Raw genomic sequence first — 15,741 nt, forward strand, 5'->3', positions numbered from 1 at the left:
TAATGCTCACCTGGCAGAAAGACAGCATTATAAACACCTTCAACCTTTAAGAATCAGAAACGCCACATTCCATTCTTTTTTACTACCTTTAATTACATTATGTATTGTTGCCAGGCTTTGATCATGGTTTACGTAATCCAAAGTATTAAACATTTAATACAAAGTTGAATCATATGTTTTGTTTTCTTTCCTTATAGCCAGAATGTTTTTGTTGTTCCCCAGAATCTTTTCAAGAGGAGGATAACGTAGTTAACATTATTTTTGGCAGAGTAGGCCTCCTAAACAGGCCCACGCTTTTGAAGTTTGGCTTGAGCTTTGAGAGTCTTATGAAATGGAAAGTTAAACCAACAAGCAATTAAATGATCACGACCTTAACCACTCCACTAGTGTTAATAGATCGGATGTCTCAAAGGGATTTTGTTGGGTGTCACATTTCAATCCCAATGTTATCAAAGCGTTGCAGAGGTAATTTAATATGGATTTTTAATGTATCAATAGATTATTATTATACAGACAATTTTAACATACAATAAATTAGTGGTTGAAACATTTGGGAAACAGCTTTAGCAATAGATAAGAAGGTGTTTATGTTACATATGATAGACACATTGTTCAACATAGATAACTATTGTAAAAATAAATATTTTGTTTTCTCAACTAAATAGAAAAATATAAGCCATGGATACAGCATAAACATTCATATACAAAGCACATTATTCTAAATAAAAACTCTTGCTTTCACTTAAAGCCAAGCTCTGATGACATATGGTTCAGATGGTACATTATACATTTGAAAATATGTTAACTCTTGTGTCCTTGATGATTAATCAATCGAATGTCCAACTTCATGTGTTCGTCATACACTGATCAATTCATGTGCTGTCATTGCCTAATGAAAAAATAAAATGCATACACTTGAAACAAATTAGATTCATGAATCCCTATGGGTAGGCATTTTTGACAAAGTCAACTCGATTTTCAAAGTATACAATAGATATTCCCACTGCTCTCTTCAGGCCTCCCTCCAAAACCACTCCCCCAAAACAAATCAAAAAAGCTTCTAAAAATGTTTTGCCTACCTTTAAATTCTGGGAGCTACTCAGATTATCATGCCTCCAGAACTGTGGTTTGCAGCTCTCTGCTGAATCTACACACCAGACCAATGGAAGAAAAAGGGGGTGATTTTCTGAACAGAGAGGATGCCTGCTACATTAAAATGAAACCAAAATAAGACATTTTTACTCTCTGTCATGGGTAACAAATATGGTTTAGGATTTAAGAAGAACACAAATTGACAAATTGTCTTTTTCCTTAGCGCTTATGGTTGGTGTACTGAGAAATAAATAAATTAGTTCTGTGCAGTTAAATGGCAACGAGGTGGCCCTGTTTGGATTGTTTCTTATCCAAGCTATTTTCATAGGTTATTACCACTGAATGCTTTCTAAGCGGCCTACAGGGGGAAGGCTGAACAGTGTTAGCTTGCACCAAAATCAATATTATAGCTGTCTTCTGCCAAAGAATATGAACAATATACATATACTCTGAGATATACAGAAAACATACAAGAGAGTGCTTTTGAATGTATGAACAGTATATTGTTGTAGTAAATAACACATTACAATATGGGTACATTAATTAACCATTTATTAAGAGTAGTTACAGTAATAAGTATTATTATAAAGAATTAGCATAAGGGTTAGGGTAACTTGGTAAAGGTTAACCCTAACCTTATGAAATATTGTATAAATGTTTACCTTAGTTTACATGAACATCATAACCTTATATAAAGTTGCAATGTGTAACATTGAGCAACGGTCAACCAGATTAGCACTAAATTCATGAATCTCTAGGGAATATTTAGAAGGAGCACTTAAAGCTGGGGCAGGCAATTTTTATCAGTCAACTCGTTTTCAAAGTATATAAAAAAAAATCCTAACCCTCCCTTCAGGCCAACCTCCAAAGCCACTCCCCAAAAACAAATCAAATAATGGTAAAGGTAATAAAAAAGAAAAATACCTAACCCTAGCCCTCACCCAAACCCTAACCCTACCCTATTAAGTTCCTAGAGATAGGCTACTCACATTATCATGGCTCCAGGACTGTGTTCTGCATGTCTCCGCCGAATCTACACACCAGACCAAAGGAAGAAAAAGGGGTGAGATTCTGAACAGAGGATGCCTGCTACTTCAAAATATTTTCTGACATTTGAACTCTGTCATGGGAAAAAAAAAAGATTTAGGAAGAACACAAATTGAAACCACTCTTTTTCCGTCATGCTTATGTTTAGTATACTGAGAAATCTGGATTCAATTATTTCTCTGCAGTTAAATGGCAACAGCTGGTTATTTTTTCATTGTTTCTTAGCTCCAGTTCCAAGCTATTTTCATATTTTACCACTGAATGCTTTCAAATTGGCCTACATGGGGAAGGCTGAGCAGTTTAGATTGCAGTAAAGGCATCATTAGCAGCTAGTTAATGTTGTATTCAGAATGAAAAACCTCAATAACAGTGTTACGTCCACTCTTACTGGCTGTGCAACTGTGTGACGCGAAATAGCTTAGCTCAGCTGGCTGAGTGGTGTGAGTGGAAGGGTTTTTTGGAGTGCTAATAGTAAGATTCTTGTAAACAAAGACAGTGGCCAACATTTTTTATTGAAGAACATATCAATAATTGGTTTCCATTTCATGGATTTAGTTTTTGCAATCACTATCGATCGATGGCTACAGATATTTTTAGCAGATTTTATGCTGCATGCTAGATTGAATGTCGTTGGGACTTAAACATGAATACCATTAGAAATCATTAACACCATTAGTAAATGATAACTAAACCATTATCTAACTGTTGACTCTAAGTTATTGCTTATTAATGCATTCAAGTGTTACAAATTTACAACAACAATATTTACAACACATTGGTATGGTTAGTGGGCTACACAGTCAGAACCTGCCATAATGTTGTCCTTTGCAGAGGTGGTGCCGTACCTTTTGTAAGGACATGTAGGAGAGGAAGAATATAATCAGAATTCCTCCGCAGATGGAAGTGATTATAAAGCCAAGTTTATAAAAATCCAAACGTCTCGGGGACACGTTCATTGAGTACTTCTCAGCTATGTCTGTGGAAAGGTAAGATCACAGACGTCCAAGGTTAGTAAGGTAAGGAGAGGTGGAGAGGCATTGCGCACCAAAGCGCAACGTGAAGTAAACGTGTGTCACCAAACCTGTTGTAAAGTGGACGGTGGCCAGGTTTGTAGGTACTTCTGTGCTGACCACAAAGTCCACAGTGTATTCGCTCTCACACTGCCAGTCTACAGGCCCCTCCATGGTGTTCATAAGCTCCCAGTAGACAGACAACACCTCCAAGGCCCTCCTCAGTGCTTCTAAAGGAGACTGTTGAAAGGACACTTCAAAACGTTCTGGTTTGTCCTAAGAAATCGTTTAAAAAGGGGAAAAAAACATAATTTGATTTCATCATCGGGACATTATCATTGTACATTGTTCATACAACGCAATTATCTTTGAATAACGGGAAAAACAAACACAAGAACAACAAATAAAAGGAGTTGTTTTGTTCGAGTAGTAATATTTGAGTAGCTTGGAATCTACCAAAATAGGTTTACGCGGACCATTGTTATATTAAATATCAGGCACTTGCCTCAACTTCCTCGTTAATCTGAGGAACACATTTCTGAGAGTAGATGTTGAGAATGAGCGCCCTCAGAGACTGTACGTAACCCTCGTTGACCGAGCCCCTGCCGTACTTGAAGTGGGTCGCAAGCAGCTCCAAGATCCACGGTAAGGCCGCTTTTACAAAGCAACATTTGCTCTGTCGGTGGTTAAGAAAAAAACAAAAGCAAAACGAAAAAAGAGTTCTTTGAAGGCAGTCAATAACTTTGTTCATTTTTTTTTTTTTTATCAATGAAAGGGCACCTTACCAAATCCTTCCGCTCTATAAATGTATAGGTAATCATACACCCACTGCTAAACTGGTTATCCATCTGTGGAAACAACAGTGGGGGTTCAGTCGTAGACAACAGAGAAAAAAAATCATCCACACCCAATAGTTCAACCCGGCCCCGGGACGGGGGGTGGGGGATAAAAATGCCAATCTTCAATGCTGGCTGAGTAATAGAATCACATACCAGGTGTCTGAGAGTCATGAGGTGCTCCCTGGTTATGGAATGTCTGCAGGGACCGGGCACCTCACCCATGGTGAGGGGGAAGCTCAGGAACACAAGCACACACAGACAATTGACCTGCAACACGCAAAGAACAGCGCATCGGCATGTGGTACCAGATGTATAAAGGGGGGAATTTTCATCTTGAGCGGCTCACACTATGTATTTGGAGTATCTTAAAGTATCATATAATACTACTATGACCTACACCTGTGGGGGAAATCTGGTATATATGGGCGAATAAGTGATCGTACAGATCGATTAGAAGGATGGTAGAAGTAGGCCTAGCATGACATGGACAGCCACGTGTTGAGTGAGCATGCGCTCTGCTCTACGTCTCCCAAAGCCTCCAGCAGGGGTCCTATTGACACGCGACAGAACCTTATGGAATGTGGATAATAAAATACAAACAAATTCACTCACTCATGCGGTGAGATCTCTCTGGACTCATTCATAAACCCTTGAATAACGCCCTTGAATAGCTTATGTATGAGGGGACTCAGACCGTTTCCAACACTAGAGTTCGCAAGTCTTTCATCTTAATTTAACAATGCTCCTTTTGCTATCTGATTTCTGAGATGGAAAGCGGAGACAAAGGATTTCTTTGAAACCAAAGAGGAATTCAAGCAGAGTTTGTCCCATTCTATTTCTACTGTGCTTCGTTTCTTTCACATAATGTGTGCGCTCTTCAACAGCTATTGCTTAGATGTTGAAACCGAAATGTCTGGGAACCAGTCTCCTTCAGAACTGACATGCTATTTTGATTTGCCTCGATCTCTCCCTCCCCCCCCCCCCCCCCTCTCTCTCTCTCTCTCTGATGTTGAATATTCCATTCTGTGTCAAATTATTTGTCAAGGCTTTAAAATATTTATTTGCAGAACAAACCAATGTTAACCATCAAATGTGTCCTTTCTTTGTACAATCGGTTTCTTTGTACCATCGGTACAAAGAAAGGAAAGTCATACGTGTCATTTGTAAACAAATCTGACTAAACCTAACCCTAAACCTAACCCAAAAATCAAATATTTTAGTGCTTACATCAACCTCCACATTTCTACTCAAAAAATAAGTATATATACCATAGGGGTCGCTACAATTGGCAGTCAAAGTTAAACGGAAAGCCCCTCCCCGCCACTAACTTTATCATTTATGATTTGAAGGCAACTGATTTTAGATTAACTTTACTTACCTATTTACTGAATAGGTAATATCCTAATCCAAAATAGGTAGGTCTACCCCTTAGGCTTTCCTTATTAAGTCGCATGCTTCTTGTGGGATGAAAGTAATTTTCATCACAACCAAGCATACCTGATTTACACTGTTGTTAAACTTTCATACCAGCACAGTTAGTTTCATAGATGAATATAACTTGGTTGGAATGTGGCATGACACCATCAATTATTGCCATCAGCTTGAAAAATGGCAAACGCCTACCACACAGAATCGGATGCATCCTTGCTTTGTTACCATAACCTCGACAAGCCCTTTGGTCCGGTTTGTTTGGTGTTTAAGATAATTATTAATGACATAAATCCATATCTTTCATGTGACACTCCCCAACACTACAGTCCCACTGCTAAAGAGGCTGTTTGATAGGCTGAACAAGACCTGGGTGTTGTTGACCAACTTGAATGTGACGGTGTATACTGTCTGTAGTGGATAGAATCAGTATTGTTTTGGCATTATTGGTTATTGTTACTCATGGAATGATAAAGTAATGTTAATCATTTTTCACATTCATTATTATTACACATTATCTATAAGCATTTATTGTCAATGTTTATTGATGATATTGTAATTGGAATGTTACTGCCACAGTGATTTAACTATTGAGACACATTTTAGAGACATGTGTGCACGCTAATTAAAAAAGGCAAGCGATACAATTTCAGGTTACTTGAAATATGTAGTTATATTACATTATTAGAACACTTGGAAACATGAAGTGTTTCACTATTGTTCATTTTAAGTATATTTAATCTACTTTAATACAAATTTAAAAAACAATTAAATGGTCAATTGTTCCAATGTTACTACATTCAAAATAAACTCATCATTGCATCCTTAAATGTATAAATATGTTGTTGAAATATATGCATTTTTAAATTTGTCACTTTCTCTTTCCCTACTACTACTAGTCCTACTAAAACTTCTAATTATATTCACAGAAGTCTTAACTGTTGTCGAGTGTTACCACTGATTAACTTTAACTGAATGTGCAACACAACTAATAGGACCAGGACAAGGATAAAAAAGATGTGACACAAAGCTCACATTAAACCACATGATTTGCTTTTCCCATGATATCCAAGATATACTGTCCACATCTAAGTCATCCATAGCACGATTAAACCAACCTGCACTTTAAAGGTATGCCAACTCACAAACACAAACACAAAAAAGATTCACACACACACACACACATACACTCACACACACACACACACACACACACACACACACACACACACACACACACACACACACACACACACACACACCAAACTTAATTAGAAACACAAACACAGATACATAAGCCTACCCACTCATTCACATGTAACCTCCATTGTTTTCAAATGTTCTCAGGGACCTTGTGAACAAAAGATTCTGTGAAAGTAGTTTCCCTTACCTTGGTTTTGCTCTGAATCAGGGAGGGCACCAGGCTGGTCATCTGGTATATGTTTGGCAAAGGTCAAGAGCAGACTCCTCTGTCACACACATTGAGGCAGATAAATGCTTTTTTTGTATTTAGTCCCACTCGTGGCGAAAGGGAATGCTGCGAGGCAAAACTGACAATACTACATCTCGTGCCGATCCCCCCAAACATAATGTGCTCCTCCTGCAGGCTCAGTTTGCATAGAACAACTCTCCCTGCTTATGGTCCAGCCTGAGACCGCCCACAACTCTCATGTGCTCCACAAATACAATAGTTCAGCTGGGAGGCCTTAATATGTGTCTTGACTTTAGTCCTTTAGGTTGTTAAATAAAAAACATTTTAGGGAAACACATCTACAATGTTTATAGTGATGGGTTGTCTCAAGTCACAATGCAAGACGGAAAATACTATTAAACCGCCCGGGGATAGAATTCCATATTTTCCACATTCAAACAGTTCTGTAGGCCTATCTCCCGGCAGTCCATGTTATACGATTTGGCTTTGAATAAACCGCATGGATGGTTTCAGATAGCAGTGGCAAGTTAAATAGTGCTCATTAAACAGTTTCTAAAAGTCACCAAACCGTAAATTTGGACTCTGAGAATGAATTGGAAAATAAATGAAAGTTGTGATGATCAGTTTTGTCTCCATGCATAACCCTTTTTTAGTTTTTTTCAAAGTTCAAATCAAAGTTTGTCTTTTGGGAAATAAGACGCCCTGCTGTTAAACATCTGTTGAGAACCTTTTAATCAATGCAGGCTTAGGGATACTGCAGTGCGGATATCCATGAAATATGTTGCATCCACAGATGGACACAGGGTGGTCTGTTGGTGCACAGGCGGCGTAAGTTAACATGTGCATGCAACCACAAATCCTTTGTGGTATGTTATGTATTTATACAAGAATGTAACATAAAATGATTTTCAACTCCATTTAAACTCCCTTTAAGCTAACTACTGTGTGTTCTCCTTGCAAAGCAGCTCATCTTGAAATGCAGAACAATGTATCTATGACAAAATCATTCATTAAATCCTAATTAGGGGTCCGAGCAGCGAAGCTGCTTGGTCCCCTATTGTTTCTGTAACGTTTTTTTTTCCCCTCAAATTCTGTAAAAGTCATACTGCAGCCTATACCGTAAGTCGAAAACTCTTGAAATTTTCAGGTATGGTTACCAATATCCCCCTCATAAACATAAATGTGTGGTACTGCACCCAAAGGTGGCGCTATTGTAAAAAATCATGAATTAGGCTTATTTATCCTCACCAGATTGACCTGGACTCAAAATTATTTCAGAATATTAATCTCTAGAATCAGACGCATTTATAAAATGTATACTTGTCCCACAATTTCATATTAAAGCTAAACATGATAAAAAGATTCACAGGCTACAAAAATAATCAAAAATTCACCAAAATTGCCACATAAAATCTTTAGACCAAGCCTCACAAAAATCATCGAACATAATTTGTTTTACTTAGTTCCATTTGAGAAATATTGGCCTATAAAGTTGGAGCAGTTAGCCCATTTTTCTTATATGACCATTTTGTTATTGTATAAAAAAAACATAGGACTATTATTAGGTGGATACCAATACCCCCTACTGCTAATAAACCCAAATTCTGGTACTGCACCCAAAGGTGGCGCTATTTTAAAAAAATACGAACTAGCCTTAATTCTCCTTAAGAGATTGACCTGGACTCAAAATTCTTCCATCATATTAATCTCTAAAATCAGATGCATCTTTTTCACCCTGGTTTTCTGCTCTAAAAATGTTTACTTTTCCCACAATTTCATAGAAAAGCCAAACCTCCAGTCTTAACCCATTTTGCCTATGTGACCATTTTGTTATTGTATAACTACCATACGGCTATAATTAGGTGGATAGCATTTACAGTGCAGATTTTCAGATCTGTACCCTTTTAAGAAAGCCCTTAATTCTCTTGTGAAATGTGTGCTTGGAGTTCTCTTGATGTTGTGTGCTTATGAATCGACATTTTCACCAAGTGAATGAGGCATCATGTTGAGGAATGTCAGTGGCTCAACGGGATAATGCCATGTACTGGTGAACCTTAGGTTGAGAGTTTGAATCCTGAGCATTATGAGCAAGCTGAACATGACGTTCTGTCATTGCCACTCATTTAAGAAACACAACATTGAACAGCACCTGAAATTCATCAGGCAATCAACATTGCGGCTCATTAGTTTCCAAGAATCGGACTCCCAAGACACAGTTTGGCATTAAGGGGAACTTCTTCGTTAACCATTTTTCATATTTATATTTCTTCCGTTAGTGTTCTTGACTACAAATGTTTAATTTCCCCAGAATTTCAAAGATTTTTCAGGTATTTGCTTTTAAGAAAGCCCTTAATTAACTTGAGAAATGTGTGCTTTGAGTTTTCTGGATGTTATATGCTTATCAATAGACATTTTGACCATGTGAATGACGCTGCAGTTCAGGTTTATCAGTGGCTCAGTTGGATAATGTCTTGTACAGGTGATCCTTAGTTGAGAGTTTGAATCCCGATCATAGCGTCATGAGCAAGCTGAACATGACATTTGGCTATTGCTTTGCAGCTCACTTGAAAGCCGAGGCACAGTATTGCATTGAGTGTAACATCTTCATCAACATCTTTCCTTCATAATTATATGTCATATGTATATATCTTCCATTGGTGTGTTCTTGACTTTTGCTTGGATTCCGTTAATCACCGCTTGCGGTTATATTTTAGGATTGGGACTACTGGACATTTCCCTGCAGTCCCAAACAACTCGTATTTTTAAATTTCTTTGAAAGCTTAACCCTGATGCTTTCTTGATCCTATGATTTACCTTTTCAAATGCAAAACATCGGCGGATTTTGGTGGTCGGATCCCCTCGGCTACTTTTTGTGTGGCCTCCTCAAGCTCTACCAGAAAAAACAGAATGAAGTGTCATGCGCAAAGAATGAAAATAATATTACATGGCCCAAACGCACACAATGGGGACACACACTCACACACACACAAACGCACATATTGAGTGAGCCTTATGTAAACAGTAGTGCTGTCAAGCGATTAAAATATTTAATTGCGAATAATTGCATTAATGTCATAGTTAACTCGCGATTAATCACACATTTTTTCTATTCTAAATATCCCTTGATTTTGTACTGCTAGCCTTTTAGTGAGATCAGAGAGTGTTGAGAAGGACAGTAATAAAATATATTTGTTAAGATGGATATAAGAAGAGAGACCCGCAGTGAATTCAACCCGGTCCACTTGACATCGGGTAGGTGCATGATAGTGGTAGGCCTACCGTAAAACTTCAATAGCCCAGGCTTTTATTTGTTTCAATCACTGAACTTTCGTACAAAACTCTTGCTCAGCAAAGATGGGAAATACTATAACATTTATTATTTAAACCAGTATGAATATTCCTACCGTATGTAGGCCTATACACATTACCAGGCATCGAATAACGCCAGCACACACACACGCACGCACGCACGCACGCACACACACACACACACACACACACACACACACACACACACACACACACACACACGCACACACACACACGGTGGCGGGTGGTAATCGGGAGAGTCGGGAGAATTCCTGGTGGGCTGTTAACATTTCGGGGCTGCCGGGCTGATAACTGCGGGATAACAATATTGCGTTTGTAAAAGTTCCTTGCGGCGCCGTCCGGCAGCCTGAGCTGTGCGCTCGCAACTTCTCACTCAACAGACGCAACACTCAAAAATTGTCAACGTCGCAACCAAGTCGATTTTGTCCACAGGGGAGTAACTGAGCGGCCCCTCCCGAAGTGAACTGCGATTGGTCAGAAAGATGTAACAGCTAATGACAACATTGAACTCTCGTGCAGGCTCGAACAGTGTGACACACAAACACACACATACACTTTTAAGGAGTTTTTCACCCGCTCCGTAACCTTGCTAGCCCCAACAAGTTTGTGCAGCGTGCTTGTTGTTTTGTTTCCGGTGTAGCTAGATCCAGTATGGTTTTGTAGTTTTTCTAACGTGACTAGTTGTTGCTAGACAGCAGGTGAAAAAACTACAACGTTTGCCAAGCCAAAAGAGCGTTAATCGCGTGATAAAAAAAAAATTAACAACGTTAAATTTATTTATTAATTTTTTTAAGTTTTATTTTTAAATACAATTAAACATGGCAAACAACACGTGGGTTGATGTTATAATACCAGTGAGCCTTGACATGTTAGGAATCTTCTCATGTTGCATGATGCTAAGAACTGTCAACTATCATGCCAATAATGTGGATCTTTCTAAACATTTACATACTTTGCACATTGTTTGGGTTTGATGTATACATTTCTCAAAACCTTTTTTCACAACAACTATCCAAGAACATTTTTAATTGGTAAAAGATGATTTTTGGTTTGTTTACTCCTGCAACTTCTGCTTCTTCTGAAAACAAAAGTGAAACAAAAGTCACGACGACAAAGTTTCAATAAATCTATCCTGGCCTTCACTTCATGGCACGCTTGCCATCAATTAGAGAGGCAATCATACAATTCATGGATGTGGCGGGTCGTCCGAAAGACCTCAAGCACACTATCATATGACATTAAGAACACTAACACAATAAAGCCTTGAGCAGACAATGAGGGGACTTTTTGAGACAGACCAGACAAGACCTAGAGACGAGCAGATTTGGGTGCTTAATAGTTTTTGTTGTTATCTTAATCTGGGCCCCCTCACTGCAGATCAAGCAGAAAGGAAGTACAGTGATCTATCTTTGAACACAGGAATGTTGCATCTAAATGGGATCAGTTTTTGGATTACTTTTTAGATAATAGGTGGAAATAACAAAAATATAAATATCTTAGGATTCTAAGAATGGTAGTGTAGTGTGGAGAACATACCCCAGAATGCTTTGTATTCAATATAATAATTTATTTGATCAGTACCTTATGGTAGTACAAAAGTAATTTAAGCTTAAAATAAAGTGCAAACTGGCACGTACTGTGTGTATGTGTATAATGTGTGTGTGTGTGTTTGTGTGTGTGAGAGAGAGTGTGTGAAGGTATCAATAATGTTAACAACACTCAAAATTTACCATTGGCAAAGCAAAAAATTAAATCATAAAGATTGAATATCAAAACATGCAGAACTCTGATAAAAAACTAATAATGTAGTCTGTGCACAAAATGCTTGCTAATTTTGTCGTTATTTTTGTTATTATACATATTTCATAAAGATTATCAAAGATATTGTCATCTACTATGTTTTGTTAAGGAAATGAGATGGCAAGATGGTTTTATTCTGCCCCTCTTTTGTTGATGGAGGTCATAGTGAGTCAACATACTGATGACAAACAAGAAAAAGGCCAACTGAAGTTTATTGCTTTCACGTCAGCCCAGTTCAGAGGTGGATAATGTTAATTGATATAGATGCAAAATAGTGAAAATCAGCGGAAGCGTACATGACAGAAATGCATATTCGTTATTTTAGGCTTGAGCGATACGCTTGAAAAAAAGAACATAGCTGGCCTTCAAATTTCTCTCTCTTCTTTACCGTTGCTTCTTTTAAGGGCCATAAATCGAAGGAAGGTATCTCCATCTTCCCCATCCTAACGTGGGTAATGAAGTAGAGATGATCCTAGGTGTTCATAAAAGCGGGTGAGTCTGAGGACAGATGAGTAGGGTATAGGGCCTGAGATCAGCATACTGGAGAGTTAGATAACCAGAAAGGACAAGGCAAGGAGGGGGAGAGACAGAGGTGGCCGGGATAGATTGCAGAGAGAGGTGGAAAAGGGACGTGGGGGGGTTTAGTTTTGAGTTTGTTATCAGACTGCTGTAGCAAAGCCTATTCGGTTGTTTTCCCGATCAAACTCTGTGTAGTAGCGCGCAATGAAATTGGCTCCCAGAATCCAAATGGGGCCTGTAGGGGGCGGCACATCCAGCCCTCTGAAGGTGACGGTGCACACATCCCCCTCCAACTCGGTTTGCTGAAAACACAATGTTTCATTTAGAAATACAATTTTTTTACATAAATGCAGAACAAAAAACAAAGTGTGTTTATTTTATAACCGGGCATGTGGCTGATTTAACATAGAAACCTCTTTGTGTTTAGCTCCACTGTGCCCACCTTGCGGCTAGCGCTTACCCATAAGATGTAATCCTCGTGACTGAGTTCGTACGCTTGGCCACCCAGATGAAAAGTCACAGACGGTAAAGTCTTCACCAGTTCACAGTTCACTTTGTACTGGAAAACAGACAGAAGTGGATTCAACTATGAACAGCCATCTGTTATTGTTTTTGCCAGTGCGCGTGTGTGTGCGTGTGTGTGTGTGATGGAAGGCGGATGCGTCAGTTGTGTTAGAACTCACGCCACTTTCATCCAACTGAGCTCCGATCGTTGTCATCAGCTCCGACACAGAGGAAGCAGGGCCTGTTATGTAGGAGGAGCCTGTGTCTATCACAGCGGTGCAGCCCTCCACGCAGAACATGATCCTGTCGCCCACAGAAACACTGGAAGGAGGAATAAAACAAGTTCCCACTATGAGATCACAGATGTAGTCATTCATGTATATTCACAACCAGTATGCAATGCATGGAAATAAGCTCACCCTTTCATGGTCACTTCCCACTTTCCCATCTCCTCTGTGGCCACATAGTTGAAGGTTCCAGTGTAATAGTCGGGGTCTGTGCCTCCCAGCACCAGCTCACCACCAGGGGAGTGCTGTGGGTCCCTGGAAAAGAACCACCCTCAATCAATCAACCAATTACTCAGACTGTCCATCTGTCAGTTTGTCTGTCCATTCATCTGCCCCCCCCCCCCCCCCCCCCCCCCAACCCACCTGCTGTAGTAGACAGAGAACACCTCCTCCTTGAGGATGTGCTGGGACATTATGCCGTCGAACACGGGGGTGATGCCGTCGATTGCCACATTCGGGTAGCCCATCCCCAGCACGCCGTCAAACTTGGCGAAGATGAAGGGCATGGCTGACAGAGCGGTGGCCTCGGCGAACACCTGGACCACGGGGATGCCGCCGACCTGTGAGGGGAGAGCCACAAGGCATCATTTATCGTCGCCCGGGCCGGATTGCATGCCTGAGGCAGCATGGCCCAGCGGGTGTCGTCACAATGTTATGGGAAAAGTGTGGCTGTTGCGGGTTAAGCTGTTCACACACACATGCTTGAGTGGGTGTGTTTTCAAACTCACCACAACTACATCCTCACTCAGGAATCCTCGGACGGTGCCAGAGGCGTACTGGATGGAGAAGCCCGTTCCGTTGTCGATGTGAGTCCGGGATCTGGAGCCGTCGTACCTGTTGTGCGTAACTGAGAGTGATTAAAAAACGGAGTGAGTATCTTCAGAGGAATTACGGAAGGAATGATGTTTCTTTCCTGTCAACAACACGCGTCTGACACATTTTGGTAGATGTGGGTTTTTGAGTGTGTGTGTGTGTGTGTGTGTGTGTGTGTGTGTGTGTGTGTGTATGATAGCATGATAATGTCTCCAGTAAACTCACAGCAGGCGGTGGAGAAAGGAGAACAGCTCTGGGAGGGCACCCAGAGGTTGGCCGAGCCCGTATCAAACACAACGTTAAACATCTGGGCAGGAGAGCCGATGCTGATTTCCCCAAAGTACTGCGTCTGGTTAGAATACATTCAAAATAGAAACAGAAAGCCATACATATAAAACCACAAGTTTACATACCAATACCACTGGTTCCAATTCCGCCTCTTTAATAATAATAATAATAATAATAATAATAATAATAATAATAATAATAATAATAATAAAGACAAATCTCTTTGGACATGGGTTTCCCATTTCAGAGAGAAAGGTATTCAAACTACTTGAGAAATACAATGGTCTTCTAATGTATGTATGTATATATATATATATATATATATATATATATATATATATAGATAGATACATATTTATATATATAAAACATATATATAGATAAATACATAAGAAGACCATCAAATTTCTCAATGTATATAAATATATATATATTCATTTTCATGTTTTTTCATTGCAGTTGTCAACTGTGCTGTCGTACATCCAGATAGTTGGTCAAGGGCGTTGGAGCCGTCCCATTGGTTGGATCATCGGAGGCCTTCTGGGTCAGTAGAGGGAACACCTGGTCCACAGCGAAGCCCAGCTCCATCATGTTCTCCCTGATGGATGGCATCTTCTTCAGGGTCACTCTGGACAATACCACAGATGCAAGCCCGTTTCAAAGTCGGATTGTATAAGAACACTTTGAACTTTTCTTTACTTTTTCTCGTCTACTCTTGTTACTTGACATTTTTATTCATTGTTACTGCTTTGAATGTAGACCACCTGTGTAACAGATTGACATATATAAGAAATGTAATTGATATCAGAAATAGTTGAGCTTACCTCATTTCACTTGCTTTTGAAGTTTAAATATATTGCATACAATATATATTGCAAACATATTTTTTAAATGTGTAAAGTCAGCTTCAATTTCGAATATAACGTTTTTTCTCAAATGTATCGCTCACTCCGTTTGACAAAGTATCCAATAAATCCCATACAGAAAACACTATAATCTGAAGAATAAAAACAATAAATTACCGTCGCAAAGCATGGCCGGGGCAACTTGTCAACGACAGCACAGCTGCACACAGCCAGTAACTCCTCATCGGCTCCATGGAGACTCGTCAATACAGGAACAAATGAAAGGCCAGCGACGGATGCAAACGATCAAAGAAGACTTTTGACTGTCTTTCCTTGTCCCTTAATGACAGCGAAGGTGTGTCTTGATGTCAGTGTGTCCAAAGCACTGCGCTCTCTTTCTGCTCTTCCTTGCTAGCATCCAACCTCCACTCTTATATAGGAGATCTGTCCTCTGCTTTGCCCTGACCTACTGGCCACTCTACCAGAGACCTTTCCCTAGAAGAGACC

General features: G+C 39.6%; 2 protein-coding genes across 2 annotated transcripts; both read right to left on the reverse strand.

The window, feature by feature from the left end:
• Positions 1 to 682: 682 nt before the first annotated feature.
• Positions 683 to 6,931, reverse strand: csf1b (colony stimulating factor 1b (macrophage)). Its single transcript, XM_079742203.1, has 9 exons — positions 6,807 to 6,931; positions 4,142 to 4,255; positions 3,935 to 3,997; positions 3,655 to 3,825; positions 3,221 to 3,425; positions 2,985 to 3,115; positions 2,082 to 2,125; positions 1,080 to 1,147; positions 683 to 889 (listed from the first exon to the last, which is right to left on the reverse strand). Exons 1-8 carry the CDS (start codon positions 6,846 to 6,848, stop codon positions 1,108 to 1,110), a joined length of 810 nt encoding a protein of 269 aa, XP_079598329.1. The 5' UTR covers positions 6,849 to 6,931; the 3' UTR covers positions 683 to 889; positions 1,080 to 1,107.
• A 5,706-nt stretch (positions 6,932 to 12,637) lies between these two features.
• Positions 12,638 to 15,488, reverse strand: ren (renin; the record flags this gene model as incomplete). Its single annotated transcript, XM_079741062.1, has 9 exons — positions 12,638 to 12,799; positions 12,958 to 13,056; positions 13,181 to 13,322; positions 13,421 to 13,543; positions 13,652 to 13,848; positions 14,017 to 14,135; positions 14,327 to 14,450; positions 14,870 to 15,017; positions 15,412 to 15,488. 9 exons carry the CDS (start codon positions 15,486 to 15,488, stop codon positions 12,638 to 12,640), a joined length of 1,191 nt encoding a protein of 396 aa, XP_079597188.1.
• Positions 15,489 to 15,741: the final 253 nt, after the last annotated feature.

The sequence above is a fragment of the Pollachius pollachius genome (assembly GCF_949987615.1).
Source record: "Pollachius pollachius genome assembly, chromosome: 8".
In the NCBI taxonomy this organism is placed as follows: domain Eukaryota; kingdom Metazoa; phylum Chordata; class Actinopteri; order Gadiformes; family Gadidae; genus Pollachius; species Pollachius pollachius.

Coding starts and splice junctions, on each gene's coding strand:
- csf1b (XM_079742203.1), bottom strand. CDS start 6,848: ATGACCAGCCTGGTGCCCTCCCTGATTCAGAGCAAAACCAAG. Junction 2,126..2,984: donor CCTACATGTCCTTACAAAAG/GTACGGCACCAC, acceptor TCTGGTGTGTAG/ATTCGGCGGAGACATGCAGA. Junction 1,148..2,081: donor AGTCCTGGAGCCATGATAAT/GTGAGTAGCCTA, acceptor TCTGGTGTGTAG/ATTCAGCAGAGAGCTGCAAA.